Source organism: Leptonychotes weddellii, chromosome 3 (assembly GCF_054177405.1).
Source record: "Leptonychotes weddellii isolate Sample4059 chromosome 3, ASM5417740v2, whole genome shotgun sequence".
NCBI lineage: Eukaryota > Metazoa > Chordata > Mammalia > Carnivora > Phocidae > Leptonychotes > Leptonychotes weddellii.
Window position 1 is genome coordinate 127,440,996 of NC_138371.1, and position 16,224 is coordinate 127,457,219.

Genomic DNA, 16,224 nt, shown 5'->3' on the forward strand with positions numbered 1-16,224 from the left:
CTCACTGTGTCTCTGCCATATAAATAAATAAAATCTTTAAAAATAAAGATTTTATTTATTTGACAGAGAGATAGCAAGAGCAGGAACACTGTGTCTCTGTCATATAAATAAATAAAATCTTTAAAAATAAAGATTTTATTTATTTGACAGAGAGATAGCGAGAGCAGGAACACAAGCAGGGCGAGTGGGAGAGGGAGAAGCAGGCTTCCTGCGGAGCAGGGAACCCGATGCGGGGCTCGATCCCAGGACCCTGGGATCGTGACCTCAGTTGAAGGCAGACGCTTAACGACTGAGCCACCCAGGTGTCCCTGAGCTAACTCTTCAAGCCCTGTCCCTCATCCTCCTCACTACCCCAGCTGAGACACACATGGCAAATGATCCCAATGTGCAAAATTGTTCAAATGCCAATTGTCACAACTTCCTCTTCCTTTTGAACCCTTTTTCCTTTGTGGAATTCCAGGCTAAGGAATCTTGATTACTTTTTCTCAGCATTTTTGAATTGTTTTGTTGGTGACTGGGATCCACTCACACCCAAGCCACTGTTTACTATCATTAGTTCCTAGTATTTTACAACACTCACACAAAGCTAGAAAATCATTCCCTAATTTCTGCGCCTTACATACTTAAGAGACAAGTCATATTCCATTAGCAACAAACAATCAGCATCTAACTTTTAAGTGCCTGATGCTCATGGCATGACAGAGGTATGGATGCTCTCAATATCCTATGGAAGGAGTGCTACACCCAGGCCAGAAGAATTTCCCGACATGCAACCATAATATTCTACTTGGCACTCAAGTGCAAACCAGATTGGGCAAACAGCCTTTCAAGTCACTTATGTTAGCATTCAGAGGCACCTGAACATATGGCTAGAATCCAGTGTCCGGTTAAAAATATCTAGCTTCCCTAGTACTCGGAAACCACTTTAGAAGCATGGAGATCATCTGATATGTCTTCTATCATGGCAGTTCCGCTTGTATGCCCTTGTTTAGTTCAGGACAGAGTAGTTAACGAGATATTATAGAAGGAAATCGAGGCCAGGCATCTCTTACGTTTATTGGAGAATTCTTAGTTGGGAGAGGAAAGATAACAGACAAACAATTCATAAAGGATAGAAGAACAATTAATTGCAAATGATTACAAAGGTAATTTCTGAAATGTTTATTTTGAGCCACTGCAAAAACAAAAGTATAGTGCATCCTGAAGTTCATATTTTGGTAAATGAACGTATCAAAGGACAGAAAAGCCAAAAAAGTTACTGTTATACAAGATCTTAATGTAGTAATTCTGCACAAATAAACAGCTACAATTACTCAAAGCTGCTTCTGCTATATATATATTAAACAAGAATGTGAATTACTTTAAACACTGCACAATTAACCAAAGTTAGCAAATCCAGCAATATTAAAACCTGGTATTAAATAGTATTCAAACATTACAACAAAAACAATGGACTTCTAGAACTACAATTCTACCCATGTGAAAGGAATGTACATGGATGGTTAAAAAATAATAATAATAATAATAATAAATAAATAAAGTGACAAGAGTGACCAACACTGCATCTTCAGAGCAGGAATACAGTAAGTGAGTAATGCATGTGGGGTCTTCTGCTAAAAATGACAAAAAAAAATGCATTTCACTTTAGTATAACCATAGAATTCCCACTGAAGCTCTAATTGTCTTGTGCTGGTGACAGGTGGGCAGGGTTTTAAATGGAAAAGTATTTTCCCTATACCCTGAGTGTGGATGCATTAATATATATTTTTTAACTGTGGAAAGTTTCCTTTGAGAAATATAAAATTTAAAGCAACATACTTATGGGAAATTGATAGTTAACTGTGAAAGAATACTATTAGCTAAATAATTAACTAAGAAGACATCTTGAGTCTGGACTCCGATGATGAGTCAGGGTTAAGTTTTGCATTTAGGAAATGTGCACTGATGTCAAAGCCATGTGGGATAAATGATCTTTCACTTTATACTTGGTACATTTAATAAGTAATTAAATTCTCCTACCAGCAACATAAAACCCTTATTTAAGCAAAATGGAAGTATTATGAATTGAATTAACTGACATCAAATATCTGAAAGGGTAAGTGGAACATTTTTCAAAGTATAAAGATGTTATCACACGTATTCACTGAGTGAAAAGGTTTTATTACTCCATTAAATTCTATCAACCATCCCAATAGATATTTTAATTTTCTTCTGTGATTTATAAATGAATCATTCATTTTGTATAAATCAGGAAATACTTTCAAAATCAACATTTATAATCTCCAAAATATAAATGTAATTTAAACTTGGCTTGGGAAAAGAAGAATATGAAAGAATTGCTATATTTCAGTCGAAAATAATGTTCTAAAATAAAACCCTTATCAGAGACCTCATTCACTTTCTTTCCCAAGATCCTTCAAGGGTCCTGAGATTGATAAACAGAGAATTCAACTCAATGCACATCACAACTTTAACAGTTCTGAAGAAGACATGGTAATTTCGTAAGGGCCGAAATGCACAGAATGGCAAGATTACAATGTTATAATATAAATCTGTCAAGGAGACTTGTAATAAAAGGAGACAGGGGTGAGGGGCGGTCCGGTCCTCTCAACAAACACGGCTGTTCCGGCGACCAAGCAACCAAACAGACATAAGATGTCTTTGGAATAATCACAAAGTGCCTTTAAAGAAAGTAAGTTTAGGCTGTACTTGATCAAAAGATACTTCTCTCCATATAAGGAGCTTTACTCACGCTTCTTTTCGCATCTGCCAATACTTAATATTTTTCTCTATGCCCCTAAGTGGATACAGGGGTGGGGCTCCATTAGGATTCTTAGCACACATGCCAACACCCAAAGACTGGTCTGTCATCACGTAGTGGCTACATAAAGGAACTCTGAGTCCAGCACAGCTCCAGGTAAATGCAGAGAAAACAAGGGTAGGAGGAAAATCTTACTTCAAAATGATTATTACCATAAGAGATATAAACATAAACATTTTCAAGCACAGAAAGTGTTACAAAATGGATAGATTTTCACTTGAGTTTAAAAGAAATTCAGAACTCGATTTGCTGTTAATCAAACCCGTACATTATCGAAGTTACTCAACACAGCTTGATAGTTATATACTTGTAAAAATCCAATCTAAACTTAATAATCAGTTAACCCATGTTCTAATCAACAATCCAGTTCCTAGCATGTATAAACCCAGTCCAGTGCTGCTGCATCTCAAGCTCTGAGAAGCTAAAGATGGAAACCATTCTGGCTATACAGATTTCCTGCATTTCTCCACCTTAAAAAATACTTGAAGAAACTTTAGGAAAAATTATTTTTAAGGCTTGCTCTATTTCTTTATTTTAAATTGAGAAAAACCAAAGTTTACACTGTAACCTCAAAATATTTAAGTAGCTTTTGGCATTTTTCTTATAAAGCAAATTTTACTCTCTCATTATAAAATACATTTCTCTACCATAATGATTAATTCAAATTAATGTAAGTGCCTTATTCCTTGCCCCTCGGTGGGTGCTGTGTCTTCTACACTTTGTGCAGCTTCCAGAACAGTCAATGCTCAGGAAAAAAGGAAATGTAATGGAGCAAAACCAAAGCCCCCAACAAAAAGTGATTTACTCTAGATTTACGCTAATGGAAGAACCAAAAATTCACATGTGCATACCCTCATACAAAACCAAGACACAATCTTGGTCCTCTAATTCAAGTCAACTTGCAGTTTCTAAAGACAAAGTAGTAGAAAACATAGAGCCAGAAAACTCATGTCAGACAACTTTACAAAATAGAGCAGATACCATTTTATCGGGGGGAAGGGAGGAGGGGCTGGGAATCCCCTTTTTCTAGAAAAAGCTTATCCTTGCTAAGCAGAGAGTTTTGTGTATGTGTTCGGTTTTTTTTTTCAAAAATCGGAAAATGAAAATCATTACTGGGCTTCTCTAAATGCATTTCCATATTAACATTAATTTCTAAAATTTTAGCATGTTTTGCACCTTTATTTTCATTTATAGGATAAGGTGGGGACCCAAAATAGTCAAAAAGAGAAATAAAAATTCTTACTGCACAATCTTTATAGACATTTTATTTTAAAGCACCTTTTAAATGTCAACAGTGGGTTTCTAACCAAGAAAACAGTAAAATAAAAAAGGGCACAAACCCACTAGGCAAGGTTAAAGTACTCCCTTACTTACATACACACACACACACACACACACACTCATTTTCATGCCAGATGGATTGGCAACATTAGCAAACAATGTCATTTCACGAAAGGCTGGGGAAACTATCATTTATGGTATTTATAGAAACCTAAAATACTAATATGTTTCTAAGAAATTAAATAGTTTGGGAGATTCAAGAAGCTACCGAGAGTTGAGCTATGAAAATAAAATTGACTTTGAAAAATAAGACAGAAATTCTATGGGGGGTGGGGCGGGGAGCCCACTAACCTCAAAGTTCTTTTGTCAGGTTAGTTCTCAACAGAATAGCGTTTGTTTGCAAAGGAGCAGAACTGTAAGGCTTTATCCCTGGAACCTATCCTCAGCCACCTCAGTGTGGTCTGTAGCAGCACTATTTGGATGCAAAAAGAATCTGTCAGTCAATGTCCCTGAAAACCTCATGGTCAAACCTTCCTTCAAATCAACGTTCTTAGGGTCTTAACACACTACACACGTGTATAGAAGAATGATGAAGATAATATTTGACAGAGATTACAAAAGTATCAACTATATACAACGTGGGATGACTGCGCTGGAAAAGCTCAATTTACTTCCCTCCCAGTTCATTTATCAGTGTTAATATTCAAAGTTTACCATCTGCATCTTTATCTGTTTCTTCCTCTCCCCAGACGGTAAGATGTACTGGCCACAGGTTTGTACTACGCGTTTTCCAAGAGCCAGTCGAACAGGGACTTGCAGCTCTCTGGGGCGGCCGGCTTCTCCCGCACTTCATAGTACCGCAGCACAGCCTGCAGGACGTCCCCCACCTTCCATCCCTTTCCTTGTAACCGTCGGGAGAGCTAGTGAGAAGGCAAGGCATGCCCCAGGTTAACCAGAAACAATCTCCTAACAACAAAGTTTCCAGTCTTATTTTTAGTATCAGAGAACTCTAAGATTCTTGCTGTCTGCAGTAAAGTATTATTTCCCAGTTGTATAACGAGGTCCTCTCCCCTAAATTACTACCCCTCTATGCAAATTAAACATTTTTCCTTCCTGCCCCTGACAAATACATCTCCTCCAGAGAATGACACTTTGGGATTCTTGGAGACAGAACTGCACAAACCTCACCCACCTGAGACTCTGTATGGGAGTATAGTCTCCATTTCTATATGAAATTCTTGATCTAAATACTTCTGTCACACCCTCAATTAGGAACATAAAATAATAAAGACAATATTAATCTTGATAGAAGGATGTGGATTTTTCCTTCCACAATATGCAGCGTGGCTTTTTTCTGAAATACACACTCTGGCCTCAATTGGAAACACGGCTTTCTAAGCTAGGAAATGTTAATGTTTTGGGGTGCCTGGGTGGCTCAGTCGTTAAGCGTCTGCCTTTGGCTTAGGTCATGATCCCAGGACTGGGATCGAGCCCCGCATCGGGCTCCCTGCTCTGCGGGAAGCCTGCTTCTCCCTCTCCCACTCCTCCTGCTTGTGTTCCCTCTCTCACTGTCTCTCTCTGTCAATTAAACAAAAAACAAACAAAAAAAAGAAATGTTAATGTTTCAACAAAAAAAAAAACACCAAAAAAGTAAATACTGTGGTGATCATTTCACAATATATACAAATATCGTATCATGTTGTATACCTGAAACTAATATAATGTTATATTTCAATAATAACTCAATTAAAAAAAGTAAATAAATACAGGTTTAAATAAACTCCACTGTCACCAGAATCAGAACATGTCTTCACTCATTTTTTTTCTATTTAGTTCTGTAAAAACTACTTTAATTTTGTAATATAAATATGCTTAGCCTTGTTAAATATAGCCTTACAGAGATACAATTCACAGACCAGACAATTCATCCATTTAAAGTGTACTTATAGAATATTACTCAGCCATCAGAAAGGATGAATACCCAACTTTTACATCAACATGGATGGGACTGGAGGAGATTATGCTAAGGGAAATAAGTCAAGCAGAGAAAGTCAATTATCATATGGTTTCACTTATTTGTGGAACATAAGGAATAGCATGGAGGACATCAGGAGAAGGAAGGGAAAAATGGGAGGGGGGGAATTGGAGGGAGAGATGAACCATGAGAGACTATGGACTCTGAGAAACAAACAGGGTTTTAGAGGGGAGGGGGGAGGGGGGATTGGTTAGCCCAGTGATGGGTATTAAGGGGAGCACGTACTGCATGGAGCACTGGTGTTATACGAAAACAATGGATCGGGGATCACCACATCAAAAACCAATGATGTATGGTGACTAACATAACATAATAAAATTAAAAAAGAAAAAAAATAAATAAATGCGATTTTTGCTCTAAAGGGAAAAAAATAAATAAATAAATAAAGAGTACTTAAGTCAATGGTTTTTAGTATAGTCACCGAGTTGAATGCAACCATCACCACAATCAGTGTTAGAACATGTCTACCACACCAAAAGAAAAGCTCTACGCATTAGTAAACACTCCCCATTTCTCCCAAGCCCCTCAACTCTAGGCAATCACTAATCTACTTCAGTCTTGAGATTTGCCCATTTTGGTCATTTCATATAAATGTAATCATAAAACATATGGTCTCTGGTGACGTTTCTTTCACCCAACGTGACTTCAAGTTTCCTCCATGGTGTAGCATGTATATACTTCCTTCCTTTTTATTGACAGAGAGTACTCCACTGCAAAGATAAACCACATTTTATTCATCCATTCTAGGATGTTTCCACTTCTGGCCTATTATGAATAATGTTGCCATGGACATATATTTTCATTCCTCTTAGGTATATACCTAGGAGTGGAATTGCTAGGTTATATGATAATGCTAGGTTTAACTTTTTGAGGAATTTCCAGAATGTTTTCCTACGTTACTTGGGGATGAGCACCAAGCACCATTATGCTCATGCCAGCTCTGCCTAAGCTTTTCCTTAGCCCTCACAGTTTATTCAAGACTAAATGACTTGAAAATGTCTGCCTCCCTCCAGTGAGTTCTAACACCTTTCCTACCCACTCCTTCTCCTTGACAACTCATTTCTTGAGGATCACCTTGTCTTATTTTCTCCTTCTGCCCAAAAACCGAAACATAAACTAGAAAAATCCAAAAAGTCCAAGAAAAAACAACAAAATACAAAAAAAAGTTATTTTTACTGAATATCTTTTTCACATACTTCTTTCAACCATATCTTTGTAAATTCTGAACCAGGAATCAAGAGTAACTGGACTGTTCCTTTTTTGTTATAGATCAATTTACACTGGTTATTCATTGAACTATTTTATACCCTATAATAAGATTAAATCAAAATTCTGATAATGAAGATTCTGGGGCAAAAACCTTAAGACTATAAAATAAAAATCTTGACTAACAAGGTGCTTGGCACACAGTTCTCAATAAAAACATCCTATTAGTGCATCGAATCTGAATGTTCTATTATTAGAACCCTACAAAATACTCAAAGTGGTCCATGGTCCCTTATAAGATATTTAAACCTTCATTGGCTTTTGAGTATGCTAGTTTCTCCCACTAATAAGACCGGATTAACAGAGTAGTAGGAGATATACTAATTACCAGGCATAATTATGAATCAGTTTAAAACAAAGAATAACTCAATCTTTTCATATGAACACATGTTTATTAACGGCATCTAACTTTGAGTACTTAGGATGTGTCAGGCACTAGATCAAGCGTATTTTTTATGGTATTATGTTTAATCCTCACAAACCTCTGTAAGGTAACCTCTCTACTCATTTTCATAGTGCAGATAAGGAAACTGACCAGTGAGCCTACCCACAGTTAGACTAGAGTGGCAGAGCTGACATGTGGACCCACTATGAGACTACCAGGTAAGCACTTACCCACTCTGCTATCAAGGGGCATCTTACTAGATCAACTATGTGACACAGAACATCGTATATGGTTAAATATGTCCTTACGACCACCCTGTAAGGCAGGTACTTACTTGTATGAATTCCTTCTTTGCAGAGTCATGAAGATAAAGTTCTGCCACTTCGGCCTCAGAAGCAACGAGCCACTGAAGAATAATCCTTAGCTGGGGGTCTACTGTGCATGGCTCCATGTCGATATTTGTAATGAGCAGAATCTTTCTGTCTTGCCCCAAACCTAATATTTACATTTAAACAGTATAAAGTGAAAGTCATCAATTCAACTCTCAATACTCTGGTTTCCAAGGATAGAGAAATATTTTCCATTTCTTAACATTCCAATGAACGCTGGGGAAAAAAAAATCTGTCTTTTCTTATCCCCACCTTAACATCAACCAAACATTTATTGGAAAGGGCACAATAATTCTACAACAAAGGAATAACTATGATCATCTACTGAGAGCACAAATACAAAACTCTATTTTGAGGCACTGAATATCAAGTACTGTAGATGCCATAATTTGTGTCAAAATAAGATCCACAGGTAAAGAAAGAGAAAACAAAACTATAAAGCTATGATTACAATCTAAATATAAATCTCAAATAAATAAATACATTAAATGGACTCAAGAAAGCTTCTCCAACTAAGAGAGGTAACAGAAGCCACAAACACTTGTATAGGGCATATTACACCGTAAGTATTGTTCTAAGCTCTTCCTAGATACAAACCCCCGGAACCCTCACACCCATCCTGTGAAGCCAGAACTATCATCATCTCCATCTTACAGGTGAGGGACATGAGGCAGAGAGATCCAGAGTCTTACAGCGGGGAAGTGGCTGGGCCAGGATATGAACACACAGTCTGGCTCCAAGCTCTTAATCGCTTCATTCTTTAGGCAGAAGAGGGGGATAAAAATGTCACATGCAGCCACTTACATCCCAAAAGCCAGACCAGGGAATTTTCTGGGTATAACCCTTTATAAATAAGATATTGCTCTCGAGTTTCATTTCTTTTTTTTAATGAACATTATGTTCTCAACATAAAGAAGGACGAATCGCTGTTGACTATAAAACAACAGACCGATACCATGTGTCTAACACTCCTGCTTAGTGACTGCCGAGCAAAAGGCAGTGCTGAGACAAGGGGCCTCCCACGTAAGAGGTGAGCAGCCGGCCTGCTGGCAGACATCACGCCACTTCGTACCCATCCCGGAAACTTCTTGGTCAATGTCCCTGATTCTTGTTTACAGGTTGCAGGGCATTCTAGACCACTACTAATCATTTTTAGGATTTGGGTTGGTCCCTAATTTTTTCACTTAAAAAAAAACGGATCCACGTCATTCTCTTCAGAGAAACGTACTGCCTTTTCCCTCCTCTCCCCCCACTCTCAATCAAAAATGGGTCTGGTGCACTGTGAAACCAGACACGGTCTCTGGGCCATTTTGTAAATCCTGCAGAGGTCATGGGGTTGGAAGCCAAGTCACCCGTGACTTCTCTGTATTATTGGCTTTCTCAGTTATGGGGCTCCTGGCTGCCTGGCCAAGGAGAGGTCACTCAACACCAGGGAAAAGGCAAGTGGCTGACCTCCTGCAACTAAAAATACAACAAAATGAGGTTTGTTGCCTCAGGATTTCCGTAATTTTGAATCTTTCTATAAACCCGTATCAATCTGTCCTACTTTACCAATTCCTAATTTAACAAATTTCAAAGCTGGCCACTATTTTCTATATAATGAGAGATGACTATGATCTCAAAAGCTGAGTAGTGACATGTATTTACATATAGTAAATTTCTATCTACTCACAAAAGAAATCCTAAAGAGTCTGCTAGTGCCAAAAGTAAATTTTTTAAAATCAATTTCATATTTATATTAACTTATATCTTCTTTTCTCTTAATTGTCCCTCAGTAATAAAGTCAGTTAAGTAATGACTAGTTCACTGAGGAAAATACTCACCACATGCATTTGCACCATGTACAGCCTTTGGAACAACTTTGCTCACAGGCATTATTTGGGAAAAGGGACACAACTTGCCTAGACAAAGTCAACACTCTTTTAGTCAACAAAAAGAAAGCAAATATTACCTAGCCTATCTGTCCCTCTAAGAATATTGCCCTACCCCTACACTTCATATCTGATGACAAAACTTCTATAAGTCCTATATGAAGAATGTTTACTTAAAAAAAAAAAAAAGAATGTCTAGTTAGCAGAAGCACTGGGACTAAAAAATAATCACCTTAAGTCTGAGGATTTTAACTCAGAAACCAGTACATGATTTCCCTAAATAAGAAAGGCATAATTGGCGATAAAACTAATCGGACACTCAGGTGTTATAAAGTACATTTCGAGAAATTCATTTGGGCAATTTTCTCAGTTTGCCCACTTCTAAAGAAATGAAAAATAAAAAGACTAGCTCAAAAACAAATATCTCAAACAGTATGAATATTTTTAGGTGCCACTCTATAGAAGACATTATTGGTATTTACATAATAAAAGAATAAGCCATCTAAGTACAATGAAAATTCAGCTTCAACATGGAAAGTTTCTACATTCACTCAGACATTCTAATATTTGAATTAAGGATTATAAATCATGGTCGAGAACATGGTGACCAATGGTATCTAGTATTTAGATATTTGGAATTATGTTCATCAAAGGAAGAATTAAATATTTTCTTCAAATATGTATATTTTTGAGTTTAGGAATAGAACTGAGAGAGGGAAGGATTGATTTTAAAATGTCTTTTAATTTTTACTTACTAATTTATGTAACATCAACATTAAACACTAATTCGAGAGGTTACTAGTTTGGAAGGAAAAAACTAGGGCACATGCCATAATTATAATAAATTATATCTTATAATGTAAGGGTTTTATGTTTACATAAACCCTTACATATAGAGAGATTATCATAAATTTCCCTCTCAAATCATTGAGTAATTCTTTTAAAGTAGTTCAATCTTTACACCAATGGGCACTTCATTAGTTTAGCAATCAAATGGTACAAATGGTTCAACAAAGGACCTGCCGCTGGATACATGAGTTCAAGAATATCCCGATTTGTAATGTAAATACCCTGATTTGTAATAACCTGGAGCTTCAGTGATGAAAACGCACAAGATGAAGACTCTTCTAGGAAACCTTAAACAAAAAAACATGCAAACACTTTGAAAAACAATCTGTCAATTACCTTCTCCATCATCCTCATGATCTTCATCTTTATCATCTGGCCCATCACTTTTCGAATAAAAGAGCAGAAGCAGTTAAAAAAAAAAAAAAGCTTTAATTAACAATGGTATTAAAACTAATTCTTAAAACGTGGAAAAGAATGAATGTTACAATATGATATATGACGTTTAAAAAGGGAAGAGATGACAATACAAAAAGGAAGCTTTGCTTCTCACACCATTTCATGTTAAAATCTGAATTGTAAATGATGCCTAGACAGGTCATCAATAACCAAGAAGTTCTACCTTACCGTGATGGAGAACGCCAAGTAATTTCATGATAAAATTTAATTTCAAATAACTTCAAGCTAAAATATTCTACTAATTTGGTTTTGGATAACACAGCATTTGAATTATCATAGAATGCCGTGGCATCTACTAATGCCAAGGATATATTTTTAACACACTAAAAATACATTTTTCCTACACTTTCCTTACATGTGAAATAAAATTACATACAAAAACAACACAACAACAAAAACCAGAAATCCTGTAGGAAGCAAGCTCTTTTTAATGAAATAATAATTGGTAGGATGAGAAATAGCAAGCAAAGCAACACATGCATAGATGTAACACATTTTGCAATTAGATGTCAGTCGTCTCTTAGCATAATTGAAGTTTCTCATTAGATGTAAATTATCAAGCAGAATCATGTCCAAACATAGGAGAAAAGCAGACTGATACATATTGGCACTGTAACCCACGTTCTTTTAAGAATATGACATCATGCATTAGTGTGAAAGACTCATCAGTTTGTAAGTTTCTGGACTGGACCAACCTGTCTGATGTTGGAAAGGATAAATTGTCCTCATACAACTCTCCTTCTAAACCAAGACTGCTCCAGCTACTGCTGTTACCATTACTGCCAGAAGAAGAAAAGAACAGAGCTGAACCAGAAAATGAATAGTAAAGAAGACCTTGGTTTTCCTTGGAACAGCTTCTGTCGGTGGTAAGTGGGAGGTTCGGAAGCTGCCCGGCGGAGTGGTGCATCCGCGGAGGCTGAGAGACCATCACTGCAACTGGGCGGCCTTGGACATTTGGGAGTTCTCTTCTTGTCCTCCATAGATCAGGAAAACTATTCTCATTTTATATGTATTTTACATATGAACACAACAGAATGGCTTGTAGGACAGCAAATGAATGCGTGAAGTAAGAAGTTTCAATGATTAAATCAACATCTATGGCAAATCTTCAATGATTAAATCAACATCTATGGCAAATCTTGGGATATAATTTGTAAAAAGCCAATACTCTTCCATTTGGATAAAGTTTTAAAAAGACCACAGGTTAACTATCTCTCAGCTCTTTAGACAACGCAAACACTGATGGGTTTGGGGGGCGGGAATGAAAGGACAGGCACCGAAACATAGTCCCAAATAGACCTCTTATAACTACTTGGAGAAAAGATGTTTTCTGATTTCAAAATACTCTTATTATGTCAATTACTTTCATTTCATACATGATGTATAATTTAGTAGGTGGCAAATAACATACATTTTCTTCAGAATATTGAGTAACCGAGGCTTAATACACCTGTCTGGTGGGCCAGTCACTAATGCCACACAGGTACCTTCTTAAACTACTGAATCGAAAGAAGAAAGCAACTATATTCTAAAACTGCGGCAAAGCAATAAGAAACAAAAAGCGACTGTGTTCGGAAACAAAACTAAATATAACTTTTCAGATTAAAACCTAAACATGCAATTTAAAATACTAATCATTAAAGTAATTAGTAAGCACATTAGTTCGCAGTGATAAGCAGCTTATATTTCCCCACATTAGGCTAGGCAATTATAAAAATTAATACGTACACAAACTAAAATTTTGGTTCTAAAAAGTGAATTAACACAAAATCATCTTCTGTGCATCAGTAAATGTTGACAAGGTTACAAAAAAAAGGATGATTATTTAAAAGTTCTAAAGAGTTTCCAAGCAATTTCAATAATTTGCATATCCATATTTACTCTGCGCTAGCAAACTGTCACAAAACTAGACTGTGTTAGAAAAGTTAAAACTGGGGGCGCCTGGGTGGCTCAGTTGTTAAGCGTCTGCCTTCGGCTCAGGTCATGATCCCAGGGTTCTGGGATCTAGCCCCGCATCGGGCTCCCTCCTCTGCTGGAAGCCTGCGTCTCCCTCTCCCACTACCCCTGCTTGTGTTCCCTCTCTCGCTGTATCTCTCTCTGTCAAATAAATAAATAAAATCTTAAAAAAGAAAAAAAAAGAAAAGTTAAAACTGGGGGCGCCTGGGTGGCTCAGTCGTTAAGCGTCTGCCTTTGGCTCAGGTCATGATCCCAGGGTCCTGGGATCGAGCCCCGCATCGGGCTCCCTGCTCAGCGGGAAGCCTGCTTCTCCCTCTCCCACTCCCCCTGCTTGTGTTCCCTCTCTGTCAAATAAATAAATAAAATCTTTAAAAAAAAAAAAAAAGAAAAGTTAAAACTGAGCAGGGTCTTTTCAGCCTATGTTCAAACAAATATAGCTCTATTATAAAACCATGAAAACAGCCAGAGTTTTGCCTATGTAGCCTGCTGTCAGACAAACCAAAGATGGGAAAACATAGAAATACAGAATGGACAGACAGCCTGTGAGCCAAACCAAAAGGAAAAACTGAGGATCTCAAACACTGCATTCACCTCTACTAATAGAATGATTTTCTAAACAAAGAAAAATATTACAAAATGAAAATTCTTACCCATATGCTAACAACAATAATGAGTCCTTTTAATTAATCATCAAAATCCATCACCTAAGGTTTAGGTGAACATGCAAAGATATAACGCCTGAAAAATGTCAAGACTAAAGATTCAAACTCCCTCTATTTAACCTCATTCCCCCTTCCTCTTGCCCCTCAAAATGGGTCAGATTCCAAGTCAGTTATTTATAAAATGTCACCTCTAACTAGGGTGCCCGTATAATTTCTCATCTAACCAGAATACTTCTGGAAATGAAAGAAGTCACCATTAATAAGTACACAAGAGCAGCGGGAAGTAAATTCAGACTGTCCCAAGCAAATTGGGAGGTACAATCGTCCTCCATTAACCCGACATAAAACAACTTAATTTCTTCACTTAACAGTGTTCCTATTCCTATTTCATTCTTGAACACTGCCCTGCTTCCATCATTTTCTTTTAAATCTTTTCCTATTTCCTATCTATTCCTGTCTGTGTATTTTCCATCTTTTCATAATTCCTAGGTCTCGAGCAGGTGTACCTCAAGCCAGTGGGGGTCAAGGGCTAAGACTCTTTATCGTGGTTTTCAGCCACATAAAGACTACTATCGATTTTGACATATCTCGTAAGTATGATCTCAAAAATTCCGCAAGCCGGTCCCATCTCTTACCTAATCTACTACATAACTTTTAAGAAATTCACAGACTGCTTGAAATACTTAAGAGACGCACATACACAGACCAAGTCTCTTTCAAATCAAATAATTACACACTCCTCATATACACCTGTGAAACTCTGAAATTATTATTTCTTTTTTAACTGCTGCCCTCTACTAAACTTCCTACTTGGGAGTAAAAGCACATGAAGTGTCCAAACCATTGAGGTCTTTTATCTCCTATCTGATCTCTGTACCAGAAAATTACAGTTCCTACAGCAGATGGCATCGAAGACAAAACATGTGCAGCTATGTATCTTAAGTGTGATCTCTGAACCACCTGCATTAAAATCATCTGAGATTTTTGGGACCTCCAACGACCTAATGAATCTTAATCTCTCTTAATCTCTCTAGAAATTCTGTGTTCAACAAGCATACTACCAACCCTGGATGAGCCCTACTCTGTGCTTGAACCTTAATAACCACAGAGCATAATCGTTCTGTGTTCAATTAAAACTACAGGTATTTTTCGGAAAAAATGCTGTGAAGCCAAGTTATTCTCCATCCTGAATTCAGTTAATTTCCTGAACCAAATGCATTTACCCATGTTAAACAGAATTCTTTTAGTCGCCGCCTGATTCGGTCTTTTTGAAACTTGGTTCTGTTAATGAGATGATCTTTTCGTCTTTGTTTTAAGTCATTCACAGATAATGAGCAGAGCAGTCCCTTCTTATCTGCAGAGGATGCATTCCACGGCCCGCAGTGGATGCCTGAAACCATGAGTAGTACCGTACCCTACAGATACTACGTTTTTTTCTTCACATACATACCTATGATGAAGTTTACTTTATAAATTAGGCACTAGTAAGAGGTTAACAACAAAAACTAATAATAAAAGAGTAATTATAACAATATACTACAATAAAAGTTATGTGAATGTGGTCTCTCTCTAAGAATAACTTTTTGTATGTACTTACCATCCTTGTGAGATGATAAAATGCCTACATGATGAGATGGAGTGAGGGGAATGACACAGCCACAGTGACACAGTGTTAGGCAACAAGTGACCTTCTGACAACATGTCAGAAGGAGGGTCATCTGCTTCTGGACCTTAACTGACCATGGGCAACTGAAACTACAGAAAGCAAAACCGCAGATGGGGGCGGGCGGTGCGGGGTACATTACTTATCCTCTATCACTAATAAAATGCTAAAGAGGACAGAACCAAGGACAGAGCCATCCAACCAGACAACATTCTGCACAGAGCTGTTCAACTGGCTACAGGCCCCTTAATGCCACACGCCATGAACCCTAGTTCGCCCATTTTAACAGCAGGATTTCCTAAGCAGCAACGTCAACCCTTACTGAAATTCTAGAAGCCTGTGTTTCTCCAAGATGAGAGAAGAATTTAAGTGTTAACATTCTATTCCTGGGAGAGTTATGGAAAGGGCCACATGATGTTTGTGATATTACCCTTACTTCCCACTACCAGTTTTAAAGACTGTCTTTTCGGACCCAGATTTTAAGATGTTTTAGTGGTTTACACAGCATTTTAAGAAACTATGACAAAATAGATGTTTTATGAAAATATTAATACTTACTGGTTAATCCAAACATCAGACAAAATGCTCTG

The 16,224-nt window shown here is 37.3% G+C and overlaps 1 protein-coding gene across 3 annotated transcripts in view; it reads right to left on the reverse strand.

Annotated features, from left to right (window-relative positions):
* Window positions 1-1,146: 1,146 nt before the first annotated feature.
* AKAP11 (A-kinase anchoring protein 11) overlaps window positions 1,147-16,224 on the reverse strand; it is a 51,283-nt gene continuing 36,205 nt past the window's right edge. For 2 of the 3 annotated variants that reach the window (XM_081814962.1, XM_081814964.1), the window contains exons 9-12: window positions 12,049-12,132; window positions 11,234-11,280; window positions 8,123-8,283; window positions 1,147-5,022 (exon numbers count right to left, since the gene is read on the reverse strand). In XM_081814962.1, coding sequence (XP_081671088.1) covers window positions 4,882-5,022; window positions 8,123-8,283; window positions 11,234-11,280; window positions 12,049-12,132 — 433 coding nt within the window. In that variant the 3' untranslated portion in view covers window positions 1,147-4,881. The remainder of the gene's footprint in view (window positions 5,023-8,122; window positions 8,284-11,233; window positions 11,281-12,048; window positions 12,133-16,224) is intronic. The other variant, XM_081814963.1, reaches the window with a different exon arrangement.